Here is a 14,625-nt window from a genome sequence, read left to right as displayed (position 1 = left end):
CTGATGATGTTTCAACTGTGCAACTGTATTAGATCGACTGTGCTTTACAGCCCTGTTCCAATCAGACTGCTTGGTAATATTCCAATTTGTTGTAAATGCATTTAATACAAAAACATCCCTTCCAATAAAAGTCATTGTTCTCTAACAATTAGTTCAAGAGAATCCGTACTCACGTATGCTATGTTGCCAGATTCTGCTATGATTGTTTGATGTAAGCTAAATTGCTGAAAATCACATGCTAACCCATCTAGTTTAATGAGAGTTCACAATCGCGTCTTTGTCTAACTTAACTCTTTTTTTTTTTCTTTTTTTTTTGTCATTCCGTAGTTTGCAAAAGTTGCATTGTGAAACATTTTTTCGACAGCAACAGGTGTCCATCATGCACCATTATAGTCCACCAAACTCAACCCCTTTACAATATTAGGTATTTATTTTTCATTGAATTCTAATATTTTCCCTTGTGCATTATACTATGCATTAAATATTGATGGATATCTATAGAATATCACTGTTGAATAATGTTATCTTTTTGTACGAAATTTGTCTTCTGACAGGCCCGACAGACAACTGCAGGATATTGTGTACAAAATGGTTCCTTTCCTGGAGGAGTGTAAGCACAGTATATATCACTGATCAACATAAGTGTAGTAACGTGCACATTTTTTATTGTATATTCTGGATGCACCGAAATGAAAATTCTTGGCCTAAACCAAAAATGAAGAAAGCAAGGCAGAGAATCCAAACACGGGGGAGAAAAAAAGCATAATTAAGAGCCGGGGGAAAAAAATCCTTGGCTGTGTCATTTTATGCCACAAATTGTCTAATCCGAATCTTTCTGATACCTTCCGAGCATTGTGCGTACTTTCACGGCTGCCGGTTGCTGCAGCTGGGGGGGGTTCATTATCCTGCTGCCCCGCCTACGTTCTCCCGAGATGCAGCTTGAGTGGCCATGGCAGCGTGATGCACAGTTACGTTCGGGCCAATCTTTCTTCTTCTAGTTCTAGTCTTACACCAAGCTCCAAGGCGCCCACGATAACTGGGCACGGGGCACCGAGAACGTGGTTTCACACTTGTTCGCCCACCCAGAGTACCGTTACTTGATTTAAAGGTTATTGCTTCAATCATCACAACATCCTGGCCGTGTTGTTTCTGTGACAAAAGTCCGAAAATGTACTTTTGGGCGATGTTCGGATGAAAAATTTTGGTGCATCCCTATTGTTTTGTTTTGAATTTGCTGTTGTCATAAAGTTTTTTTATGTTTTATACTGCAGCTGAAAGAGAGAAAATGTGTAACTTCTACAAAAAACGAGGGCTGGCGATACCTAAATCAGGTAAAGTTGTTCCACAAATGGTAATAGCAAAGGACATAAAACAATCTAATTGATCCCAAATTGTCAGACAAGTCAGAAAAGTGAGAGACCAGTAATTGTAGCTAATCTTTCTTTTCGGTGTGGCAGGGATGGTTTCCAGTGCAGCTCCTCTGAGCTTGAAAAAGCAAAAGAAGGACTCCACTCCTCAGTGTGTGCTCAGCATTCCGCCTGAGCTGGACGTGTCACTATTGCTGGACTTTGTTGGGTGAGTCAGAGAATGGACTCAATCAAATTCAATGCTGAAAATATTATATCTACTTTAAATTTAGTGTCTTAAGTCAAGTTGTTCAACGGTGTCAAAGGCAGCTCTTTGATTGAGTAATAATATTGATGAGCTGATGGAGTCCATGGCTAGGAAAAGATCATTAGTCATTTTAACAAGGCTTTTCTCATTGGAGAAAAGTTAGTCAATTGTTAGCGCCCATGTAATCATTAATGTTGAAAAGTTCCAACTTCAGTTTATAGATAAAGATGGAGATAAAGTTGAACACAAGTGCCAGCAATTGGTGTTGTTTCTTGTGCTGGCTGCTAATATGACCAAAACATGTACTGACTGTAATTTTTATTTCAGGGCTGAAGAAGGGGTAAACAGCTATAAGGTAATTTTTTTTCAGAGAATTTTGGTCAGACTTGGAATGTAATTCGCGCTCATATTTTCAGAAACAAAACCAAACAGGGTCCTTGGCAAACAGGCTTTGTTCAATGTTGTAAAACGTTGCATAGACACTTGCCACATACTCTTAATTTCAAATCTTCTTTATGCTCTGAAACTTTTTTTTTATTTTCAGAGAAATTTTGAATACATTCAGAATTTGTTAGCAACAAGAAAAACTGTTTTTAGGCTGTCCCCACTTTGCTGTATAGCTAGTGTGGACAATGGAACGTAAACGTCACTTCTTTGAATGTTTTTGAATCCCTGGTAAATGATTACTTCAAAACTGTTATGGTTATTAGTAAAAGAGTATGTACAGACATTTTTCTGCGGATGTTTTCAATGCAGTTTATAGAACTGTTGTATAGTATTATACTCCTATTCATCTATTTATGAAAAAATGTTTTGTTTTGTTTTTTTACGCAGTTATTGTAATTAGGACTTTACTACTGTGTATTCATAAACATGTTGATTTGTAGTCTGTTGTACTTGATTGCTGTCCAGCCACTAGAGAGGCCCTATGTGTGTGTGTCGGGTGATGCCACCATTCGCCACGTGGAGCTGTTCATCAGGAAGAAGATGGAACTCAGCCCAGCTTGCCAGGTGAGTCGGCCAAGCTCGCTAACGAGCTTAATCAGTCTGCAGAGTCACCTTGATCCCGGTTGTTGCTTCAGACGAGGTCAGCACAGAATCTACTTTACTGTCACATGTACACAGACCAGTGCAATATAATGGCAGACTTTGACCAGTTATTTTTCAGTCACGTGACCATTTGTTTGTTTGTTTGTTTTTTGTACTTCCTGAGTTCAGGCAGAAAGACGCATATCATGTCTTGAATACTTAACACAACCGTTTCGGTGACATCAAAGTAATTTTAAAATGAAGCTGTGACCTTGATGCAGCCAGGCTGACTTGCATCTCTCACTTTCAATCAAGTGACACCAGCGTAGCACCTATTTGTCCACAGAGTTTGGGTCAAGTTTTGGGACAGGTTTTACGTAAATGACATAATGCACTACATTAACGCCAGCCTGCAGAAGGAATTAACAGTGAGTTGAAGGCGTGGAAGCTAATTTTTAGACTCATTGAGCAATGTGCGATCAGGTTCACAGCCACCTGTGTAGTTTGTTTTGTTGGACATGGATGAGGATTAGCAGCTCATCTTGATTTACTGGCCTCAGTGTTGCCTGTTGAGGAGGGCTAAACCAAGGTTAAAGTTCATTGTTACACAGGTCTTATTGTTATAATATTCTCCTATCCTAGAACCCTTTTATTGTTGGCTAGAAATGACACTGTTTTTCATTGGTGTTGTTGGGAGATTACATGGCATTTGCATAAATTGCTTTCTAATGTATGGAAGCATTTTTCTTTTTATCATTCTGTGTCTTGTAGGTAGATGTGGTTTGTGGAGATCATCTCCTGGATCAGTATCAGTCACTGAAAGATGTACAGAATTCTGTGGGAGCAGAGGCCTTGCAGGTAAACACATTTTATTTTATTTATTTATTTATTTTTTAACTCTTTACATTTAGCCCATGTGGCCCAGCCCTAAACTGAACCTACGCTTCCTGTATGGAAGTCAAACACATAGAAATCAGTAACTCCTAGAATCATCTAAACTTGAAATCTTTTTCACCTGGTCTTCACTAAGAGTAGTAGTGCTAGTCAGTTTGCATTTGGTTGTCATTTCTGGGTTATAGAAGAAACACACATTTCTTGCTTCTCATAAAAGACAAAATTGTTTTCATGTGTCCACAGGATGGTCTGCTGGTGCTGCACTTTGGCTTGGTCCTGTCCTGTCTGTCTTAAAAGGAAATAATGGATTCATTCATAGTGTTGCAGAACTCTTATAAGGTGGAATAAGTCCAAAATGACTGAAGCAATTTTTTTATTATTATTATTATTTTTTGTTAATCTAGGTTACTCGGAACAGCAATATGATGGGTCGGGTTTTGAGACTATTTTCAGGGCATGTCTACCACTGTGCTTCCTGGCCACAGCGAGTTTATTTTTTTGTACTTTGCAGTTGGGTTAATGTATTTTCTGTGCCTTTTTTTGTAGCTGAGGTTAACATTATAAAATGCAAATGTCGCTCAAGGAGAATATCTGCCAAAGATTTGTAAGAAAAATGTAGATTTACACTGTCTTTAGAAATATACACTTTGCTTCTGATTTTTTTTTTCTTTTTTCCTCCCAATGTTTGTTCCAGCTACATGGTTAGACAGACACGTTTTCTATATGCGATGAGCTTTTTTTTTTTTTTTTTTTTAAACATTTTTGGAGATAAGATAAAGTTGAAATTGACTTATGTGAAAGATGTCTTTCATCAGGTTTGATCAAATGTGATCACTTTGAATAAAAGAATAAGTACTTTTCAACTGCTGAATTTGTATGTTTTTTTTTTTTTAATTCTTTCGATCAGCTGGTTGACATAGAGGCCTAAAGCTAGGTGAAATGTATACATGGTGTACGTTTACAGCATATTTAATACCCGTGATTTTCACAAACCCTTTCTAGCATATATTTCCTGACATAAGAGTTACGTTAACCAAAAGTGCAGCGATAGTCTCACACACATATGGTTAGCTCTCTAAATACCATAGTACTAGTTTGAAAATTCACGTGATGGAGGCGTACTAATAAGGTAACAAGTTAGCCACTCCACTTTGAGACAGAAACTAGAATTCTAGCACATTACTGCTTCATCAATTGTAACTTACAATGCTCTATATTAGGTTAACGTCACCTGCTTAATATCTTGAATACAAGCTTCCATTTGAGATATACGGTTCAGTGTCCAAAAATGTTCTACATATTTTATACTTGGGCGTTATTGAAAGCAATCATATAATCTGACTTGTTTTGATAGTAAGAATTCAAGTTCTCATCACTCCAGATACAGTACATACAATGTGATGTCTGTGCTCTTATTTTGTGCATAAACAGTATTTGACTAGAGCTTTACAAATACAGTATATGTTATTTGTCTCCCTGCCTGCCTGCATCTATGTCTTCAGTTGTTGGAATTGATGTCTGCTTCATCCTTCTCCTCCTCCTTGAAGCCTTCCTTCTTGGCTCCGTCTTTGTCTCGCTGGCTGCTTCTGGAGGAGCCGGTTGCGGTTCGGACCTGGTAGCTGTAACCGGCAGCTCCGAATGACATCCCTGAGTTGAAGTGAGTCTCTTCACCTTCCAGCAGCTTCCTTGTAGGATGGAAAAGTATATTCACATATTAAAGTAAGAGTATGAAATTTTCCGTGAATTCCGAACAGAGCAACATAAATGAGTGCTGCCCACACCCTCTTATTTGACATATACACATTCATTTTGGTTATGACAATCACAATATGTCATTTTGATAGCGTTCCATTTCCGCCCACCTGTATGCAGCTATCTCAATGTCCAATGCCATCTTGACATTGAGCAGGTCCTGATATTCTCTCAGGTGCTGGGCCATCTCTCCCTTGAGGTTCCTCAGTTCAGTATCCAATTGGCCAATAGTGTCCTGCAGGTCAAAAAGGTCAAGCATTAGAATGGAGAAAAAAAAAAAAAAACATTCAATGAAAGGTCACACAAGTTGAAGGGTTACTTTTGTCTTTTCAAAGACAAACATAACCTTTGAGGCTTACTTAGTTTGAGCTCCTCTAAATAGCCAGTAAAAACAGGTGGCCTTCCTGTATCCAATTTAGCAGCAGTCCGGGTTAATCTAGATACACAGGATCAGTTCACTAAGAACTTTCACTGTCTAAGCCCAAGCATTTTCATTTGTAGTTTGTCATGCTGTCCTAGGAGGACATTAATTTTTTAATTAATTGCCAGTGTTAAATTGGAGTTGTTGTTGTTTTTGTTTTTTTTTTGTTTTTTTTTTCAAATTTGTCAAACCGATGTTGGAGTGTAAATGGCTAATGATTTTCAAACTGTCAACACAACGGTAATGAAGTGGGAATTCGCAAATGTGAAATGCATTATGTCGTTTGAATTTTTTGGAAGAACACGTGGACCAAACGTTTGGTAATAATCACAAAAATCAGGTGAGATCATCATCTGTATTTCTCCAGCTAGTTTCTGCTCAACTTTCCCCTGACATTGACAAGGTTCAAGATCCACCTTGAAGGATGCTCTTAGCTCACGGAAGTCAAGCTGTGACATAATTGATGAGTTTGAACTGTTCAATCCTATTAGTTGGAGTTCAGGTTCAAGTCACTTACTGTGACACTGTTTAATGAAATGTTTAAGAAATTGTGTGGACAGAATACTTTGAAAAGTAAATAAATAATATTTTTTAAGTGGGTAGGTCTGGAATGTATCTCCAGTGATGAATAGCATACCTGCAATGCTGCGACTTCAGCATTATGAGCATCCTCCATCTCTGTGATCTGCCTCTCGAGAGACTCGTTGGCACCCCTCAGGGTCTCGATCTCCAAGGTCTTGGCCTGCAGCTGCCTCCTGAACTCGTTCATCTCCTCCCTGCTGGCCCGCATGGCCTCGTTGCTCCTGGTGGCCTGTTCGCTAAGGCTGGCGAACTTGCCCTTGTACCACTCCTCCGCCGACTGTAGGTTTTTGGAGGCGATGGACTCGTACTGGTTGCGGATCTCTTTCAGAGCGGAGGTGAGGTCGGGTTTGGCGAGTTCCATTTCCACGGAGACCTGCTGCTCCTCCATCAGGCTGCTCAGCTCCTGGATTTCCTCATCGTGGACTTTGTTCATGAAGGAGATTTCATCCATCAGCGATTCCACTCGGCGTTCCAGATCCAAACGAACGGCTGCCGCGTCGTCCACATCCTTCCGGAAGGACCTCAGGGTTTGTTCCGACTCTTCGCGCATGGTCAACTCCTCCTCATACTTTACATGGAGTTTCTAAAATGGAGTAAGTGATGTGGGAAATAATGCACCAAAAAGACTCAACATTTTTTTGCTAGTAAGCAGTCATTTGTATGTATCTTTTCTGTCCTGTTATCATACTGAGTGCTATTCCTAATATTTTTGTACCTGCAGCTCATCTTCCATGTTATTCCTCTCGATGAGGATGCGGTTCTTGTCTCTGTTCACGTCCTCCAACTGGGACCGCAAGTCCCTCATCTCCTGCTGGTAGAGATGAGCGGCCCGTGACGGTTCGCTCTGCCTCTGCCGCAGCGTCACCAGCTCGGCCTCCAGCACTTTATTCTGCTGCTCCAGGTGTCGGACTTTATCGATGAACATGGCGAAGCGATCATTCAGACCCTGTGCAACAACAAAATAAATGACTCATTGGTGTCAATTGTTGGTCTTGTACATTTTTCGGCATTAACCTTAACCTGTTTAACTGCTAATGATTCCTAAATGTTTACCTGTATTTGTTGACCTTTCTGACATTTCTCAAAAAAGTATTAAGTAAAATGCAAATTTACTACTCTGTACAGGAGTTAGCATATTAAATTGGTTGTTGGTCTCTACACAGATTGTGTGTTTTCATGTATAGTAGCAGGCAACAGCCCTGTTGGTGTTTAGAATGCAGATGGTGATTTTATTTTTATTTTTTTTCTTACTCACACTACTGAAATGCTGACATTTTATTGCAGAGTATTTTCATCCAAGTATTAAAACTTATGTTTCTGTCGCCTACATACAACTATGTCAGTGCTCTGGAACCTGTGGCTCCCCGTGGCTCTCTTTAAAAAAAAAAAAAGAATAAAAAATGTTTAAAAAATATTATTCAAATGAATTTATTTTTTTTTAAATGAAGAATTAAATATTCAAAAAAAATTGAGTCAACATTTTTAAGTTATTGGAGACAAAGGGTAGAGAGAAAAAAGTTTTTTTTAAATATCTAAACATGTCCAAAATGACAGGAAGAGGAAAATGACCATAAAATGTCCATGCAAAAAAGGCAGAAAACATGTTTAAAAAAAGGAAGAGAGGCAGAAAATTACCATATGTCCATAAAATTGTCAAAAATGTCAGAAATTTAACAGAAAGGCAGAAAAATGTAAAAATGTGTGAAAAATTAATTATGAAAAATTACACGCACAAAAAAACCGAACAAAATATCAAAAAAATGGAAGACAAAAGGTAGAAGAAAAAAAGTATTGGATGCTGCATATTTTTCTGTTATGGACTTATGGTGCAGCTCTAATGAGCTCTTGGGCCCTCACACACATTAGTACATTACACGTACAATAACGCACTGTTTTACAATGTTCAAATGTTTTGCGGCTCCAGACAGATTTTTCGTTATTTATTTGGCTTAACGTGCCTCTTTTGACAGGAAAGGTTGCTGACCACGGAACGATGTCAATTGTCAAAATACTATTGAGCTCCTGAAAATGCTAAAATTGGTGTAATTTCTAACTAAAATATTTTAGTGGAACATCACTCTGGAGCCGATCTCAGCTGGCTTTGGGCAGTAGGCGGGGTACACCCTGGACCGGTTGCCAGCCAATCTCAGGGCATAGCTAAAATGGATGTAGGCAATATAGGCCTAATTAACAGTTTTAAAAAAATGCTTTTGTACGTAAATACATTTTTTTTTTACTTATAAGTATACTGAAATACTTTTAACAGTTTTTTTTTATTTATTTTCAGTACTTATATACAGTATATTTGAGTGCTTTTGCCACCCGTATTTGTTATTTAGCCCACACAAAAAAAAAAAAAAATCACAATGACGCCACATCACATACCTGTAGCTGCTCTTTCTCGTTGGTTCTGATAACTTTGAGTTCATTGTTGACCACCGACGTCTGGGTCAAGTCGAGTGAGTCCGTGGCCATAAGAGAGAAGGAGGTCGGTGGTTGGCCCAGCCGTCTGTACATGCCCACAGAAGAACTGTTTCGGGACACAGCCACGGACCTGAGCCCCGGAGACACCCGGGCCATGGAGCTGCCCAAACGGGAGGAGGAGGAAGAAGAGGCGGAGAACCTGGAAGAATCCCCGAAAATCTTCCGGTAGGAGGACGAAGTGTAGCGGTCTCTGTAGTTCATCATTGCCGTGAGTCAGAGCTCAAAATGAGATACTTAAAGAGATTTGCTGGAGCTTTAAGCAACGCGGCGACAGGTGGATCGAACCATTTTACACATGGGGATACAATATTAAAAAAATAAAATAAAAATGTTTAACCACGTTCTCTAGTGTTGAAAACACCAACACTATCTGAATAGACCCATTTGACACACAAAAACATAAACTCAGGCATTTGTAAAGGTTATTTTATGGTTAGATGAAAATGGAACTGTCCATGGTGAATCACTGGTGACTAGGCCTATTACAGTTATTTTACAAAATCATTGATGGACTGTAATTCGATGTATAAGCAATATATTGTGGGACTGGGGGACTACATAGTTTTACAAATGATTAAAAACAACCTCAGATTTCTCAATGAAAACAATTTGCTTCAGTTTATCATCTACAGTACATGTGTGATGTAAGTGTTAGTAGTTAAAAAACAACAAGGGAGCTGTCTGCTCAGCCTTCTCACATCACAGATTCTGTTACAGTAAGTAAAAAGGCAGAGACAAACAGTGCTAAAGTCAATTTATTTTGTTAAATATGTTTTAAATTGTGTCTGCACTTCACCCATATACAGACTTGTACTTGTAATATTATAAGAGCAGATTGCAGATTCAAGGGCATTTCTTTTTTGATGTGCATGTTAATGTATTTTATTTATTATTTTTATTTATTTATTTATTTTTACAAACAATATACAGTCAGAAAACAAACATGTCCAAGTTCCATTTTTGTTCTCACTGTTAAACCTGTGCTGGAGCTGGTTTACTCCAGAAACATGCATATTGTCAGTGTGTATGTTGAGGAGCTGTTGTATCAAAAAGAGTACCCTCCATCCATCCATCCATTTTCTTGACCGCTTATTCCTCACAAGGGTCGCGGGGGCTGCTGGCGCCTATCTCAGCTGGCTCTGGGCAGTAGGCGGGGGACACCCTGGACTGGTTGCCAACCAATCGCAGGGCAAAAAGAGTACCCTTCCCAACAAATTAGAGTTAGAATATGTTTATATTTTACTATTACGCGTCTTTTCTCCTTTACATAACTTTTCTTACAATTGATTTACTCAGACTTCACCGTTCACTTATTGGAGTGGGTCAGCCGGAAGTACCCCCAAACCACGACGGCCTACATTATTATTATTATTATTATTATTATTATTATTATTATTATTATTATTATTATTATTATTATTATTATTATTATCCAGATACTCACACACCACAGACGGCCACAAGGTGGCAGTCAAGCACAAAAAGTGCCCTTTTTTGAGTAGCTTATTTGTCTTCATTCTATCTATCTATCTATCTATCTATCTATCTATCTATCTATCTATCTATCTATCTATCTATCTATCTATCTATCTATCTATCTATCTATCTATCTATCTATCTATCTATTTTTTAAGAAAAACTATGTTTAGCTATCTAAACTTTGTGTGTCCGTGCGTGTGTCTCACAGAGACTTATATAACTGCCAGACGTTTAATATCAGTTAATAAAAGTTTTATTAGTTTAGTTATATTAATTACGTTGATTGTATTAAAATAAATAATTGTATGAATAATTTTGGCGATGGGTGCCAAAACATAGGGGGAGCACCTGCACCCTAAAAAAAATTTGGCCACATGTCTGCAGATACTGTAGATCATTATGAGAAAAGAACTTGTGATTGGAAAAAAAAACATAACAAAACGTTTTTAAAGTCCTGTAAAACATACTTTTATTGTACTGTATTGTCAGACAGTATTTCAATAAATGCCGTATAAAGTTTTCATTTCTTTTTTTGTCATGTGCATTGGGCATATTGTGCTTAGCACTATGTCTAGGCATGTCTCGGCTGTCTTATCAATTTATTATACAAGATACTGCAAGCTATTCGATCACCATCTTATTGTTAGTCTCATTCGTTTTATTGTAGTTCCATCTGATTGCCAGTGGAGGCCAGTACAAAACGAAAGTTTTCACCCTCTTTATTAAGCTGGTGTGGGAGGGAGCTATGAATGAGAGCAGGTGCGGATCAAAATGCAAATCTCTTAAGAAAAATTGTGACAGAAAAGTTTCATAAAAGTAGAAATTCTTCCCAAACAAATAAAAGCTATGCAAACGGCATCATTTTCATTTCCTGAAATTGATGGGTTACGTCATCTACAATAGTGTTATTATGTGAAATGTTGAATAAAGTGCGTGTAACTGCCTGAGTATAGTTATTTAGTTAGCCATTTATGAAGAGGTAAAGTGCATCAAATTAAGTACAGTAATAAGTTCATAGTGCAATAGGTCATCCTTAGTAATACTGTATGTGCACACACTCACTGTCAGGCGAAGCTACATAGCTAACCTCCATAACCACCCCCAAGTCGCAGTGGCGTCCCCCGAAACCGCACACAGACAAACATGAGGCGGGGGATGGGTGGCTGAACCGAGTGACAGCTCACCGCCGTGGCGGCTGCCGCTTGTGCGTTATTGGCCACCACCGCCGTGTAGGCGGGGACACGACGCTCTGACTCAGCCGTGAGTCACCACGCAACGTGCCTGCACGCCACACGCAGCAAATACTGCTGGGACTCCTGCTGCGTTTAGGTGCCGCTGGAAGAAAAAGATCTACCCTTTGCTCAGTATTTGCTGAGCAAGCTTGTGCCATAAGTGGTAGTAGGCGTGGAAAGAGGTTTGAGCATCCATCTTAAACATTTGGGTAAATTAAAACAGCACGTTTTAAAGAACATTTGGTACATTAGGAATTGTCCACCATGTTTAGTTTAAACAAGTTCTTCTAATTCTGGCAAGCTATTTTTAGAACCGACCCATGGGCTACTCATGTTGTTCTTGGGGCTAACTAGTACACGCTGCCACCTACACTTTTTTTTTATTATTTATTTATTTATTTATTTATTTATTTACAACACAAAGGCATCCATGTAACTGTGCCTCTTTCGTCTACCTCCCTCAGTCCAACCTCCTCTTTGTGTAACTGCTCGCAGAGGATGAAAGGAAAAAGTTAATTGCAGCCAATTAACTTCAAGGCGGCAGCTCGGTTTACTCTAATCTGCAAGCAGCCAATCATGTTGTGCCCTGTTTACAGAGGCAAATCTTGTTACAAGGTAAGCTAGGTAGCTGCTTGCCCCCCTAATTGCAAAGACAACACATGGGCATCGAGAACATCTCCTCACCTGTCCACCCATCATCAATCCACCACCATTACAGCGTATGATGTCATTGGTGTGACATGACATGGGAACGTCGGTGCCTTTATTTTGAGCTGAGTGTTCACAATTCTTCCGCCCCTGGAGGCACTGACCTCCTTTTCATTATTCACACTGCCAGCAAGTCCTTTCTCCCTCATTTTTCTTTTGACGTGCTTGTGTCACTTCTCTTTGATGCATCAAAAACTACACAGGTGAAATATCAATTAATAACTGAAAAAGGAATAGGCTGAAGCACCAGTCAATTACAACAGAGCAAAATAAATAAATACTCACATTATAATTCCTATGTGTTTTACATGTGAGCAATGGCTCTTTAAGCATGAATTAATTTACATTTTTAATGTTTCTTAAACCCAAACAGAGAAGTACAAAGCTTCAACGCATCATCACAGAGCCCCAAATCTTCTGTGATGTAGAGATGCAAACCACTAGCCCAATGTGTTGCCAAAAGTTAAATGAATACAAGACTTGTGAAAAACTAACCAGCTATTCTGTGAAATGGTTCACTTGAACTCTTCCGTGATTTTTTTTTTAAATTTATGTTTAGCAGTTCAGATTTTATATCACTTTATATAGCCTACTAAGAATATTTTTGCATTGACTACAATATCGGCCATTTTGGACAGTCACGTGATCATCGTGACGTATCGTGTGCGTAAAATACACATTAAATGACATGGCTGCCAGTGACAACAAAGAACTAATGAGGAATTATTGCGTCCCACGTCTTATAGGAAAGAAGCACTTCTTCAAAAGCAGTACAGCCGCGGAGGACTCGGCAAACATTTGTGTCCAGCCGAAAGTGAAGATGAAACTCATGGCCGATAAGGAGGACACATTCAGCCGGCCGGCTCATAACGAGTAGTAGTTGGGGAGTGTCTGCAAGTTGCGTGTTACAGGGCCTCAAATTACCAGGCAAGTCACCATTGACATTGTGTTCACTCTGGAAATGTAATTTGTGGGCGTTCCCTAACCTGGACGGTAAACATCCGGTGACTTTTACTCTGCTAGGCTAAGCTACATGTTGTATGCTAACAGTGCTCACCACGCTTCACAGTTCACTCCAAATTAAACATATTGGAATCATGCTCCAAATACTGCATCTTTAGACCCATTTGTTTTTTCCTTGTAGGATAATGATGTGCACACTCCTCACTCCAGTAAGCACCTACTTATTTGTTCGGGGTGCAAATACTTGACTTAACCAGATAACTGGCAAACTACCACTGACCGACAGTCTGACACAAACAGTTCCCATTGGACTGTGTGTTCTCACACTAGTCTCTTAAAGTGCTTCATACATGCCCCGTGTACACCACAGTGTCAAACTTAGTAAACAAAGTTGTCAGTTGTCACAAATGATGAATTGGTTCGAGAGGAACGAGGCCAGTTCTGATGTTTAAACACTAGCTTGTAGCTGTGTCTGATGACTGTGTTCCAAAATATTGGTATATCGGAGCATTTGAGTTTTTGTTCTACTGAGGAAGTTTGTTTATCTGTTTTGACATTATATTTCCTTGTCTTCATGTGTCACGTACACACAGTGAACTGCCTCCTTGCTTTCGTTCTCCTTTTGGGCTATTTTTGCGTGCGTGTGGTCTTGGGAGATGTGAGAATACTTCAAAAGAAGACAAACCTGCGCTACACTGGTTACAACTTTGGACCGAACCAGAGTGGAACAGTGTGGACTGCAGCCATGTTCAGATGTGAGTCTGAGTTTAAATGAGACTGGACTGGATTCAGCTCAGTTAATTTCCTCCAAGTTTGTGCTTTGGTCCGTGAGCCTAAAAACACAAATAATAAATACAGGGTTTCTTCTTCTTCTTCTTAATTGTGACGTTAAGAGAAAATGTCACAACTCTGTTTGTTTGAGTAGTTTTAGGCAAAAGGCTTGGAGGCTAAGTATTTTTCTTGTAGGTTTGTTTTGGCTGTTGATCAATGCACTGAAGGAGCAAGTCAAAGTAAATATTTAGTAAGCCTCGTTCTTTCCCCTTCTAGCCATTACTACCCTAAACGAACCTTAGATTGTACAATTGTTGGATTTTCTGTTTTAAAAGCAGTATATATATATATATATATATATATATATATATATATATATATATATATATATATATATATATATATATATATATATATATATATATATATATATATATACATAAAAAGATGCAATGAGTCAGTATTTTCAATAACATTTCGGCTTATCTTGTCCTATTCCCACCTATGCACACCTGAACCAAACAATCAGCTCATCAGCAAGCACCGCAGATGCCTGATAATGATCCTGATTATGTGATTCAGGCGTGTTAGAGGAGGGAGTCATCAAAAACTGCCTAGATGTGTTGTCATTTTAACCCTTAAAGATCTTCTTTTTGTATTTCAGATCATCTTTACTTTGCTTTGTTTTTGTAAAGA

At 38.9% G+C, this 14,625-nt stretch overlaps 2 protein-coding genes across 2 annotated transcripts; one reads left to right on the top strand and one right to left on the bottom strand.

Moving 5' to 3' along the window:
• The first annotated feature begins 636 nt into the window (after positions 1-636).
• Positions 637-4,408, top strand: pcgf6 (polycomb group ring finger 6). Its single transcript, XM_077496154.1, has 6 exons — positions 637-1,331; positions 1,458-1,575; positions 1,942-1,969; positions 2,527-2,625; positions 3,415-3,501; positions 3,781-4,408. The coding sequence occupies exons 1-6, from the start codon at positions 1,256-1,258 to the stop codon at positions 3,829-3,831; spliced, it is 459 nt and encodes a 152-aa protein (XP_077352280.1). The 5' UTR covers positions 637-1,255; the 3' UTR covers positions 3,832-4,408.
• On the bottom strand, positions 3,496-8,996 carry LOC144001653 (alpha-internexin-like). The gene is made up of 5 exons (XM_077496151.1): positions 8,678-8,996; positions 7,008-7,238; positions 6,348-6,875; positions 5,400-5,524; positions 3,496-5,222 (listed from the first exon to the last, which is right to left on the bottom strand). The coding sequence occupies exons 1-5, from the start codon at positions 8,978-8,980 to the stop codon at positions 5,036-5,038; spliced, it is 1,374 nt and encodes a 457-aa protein (XP_077352277.1). The 5' UTR covers positions 8,981-8,996; the 3' UTR covers positions 3,496-5,035.
• Between the last annotated feature and the right edge of the window lie 5,629 nt (positions 8,997-14,625).

The sequence above is a fragment of the Festucalex cinctus genome, chromosome 14, assembly GCF_051991245.1.
Source record: "Festucalex cinctus isolate MCC-2025b chromosome 14, RoL_Fcin_1.0, whole genome shotgun sequence".
NCBI classification, from domain to species: Eukaryota; Metazoa; Chordata; class Actinopteri; order Syngnathiformes; family Syngnathidae; genus Festucalex; species Festucalex cinctus.
Note: the sequence above shows the minus strand (reverse complement) of the source record. Positions and strands in the feature narration are given on the sequence as shown.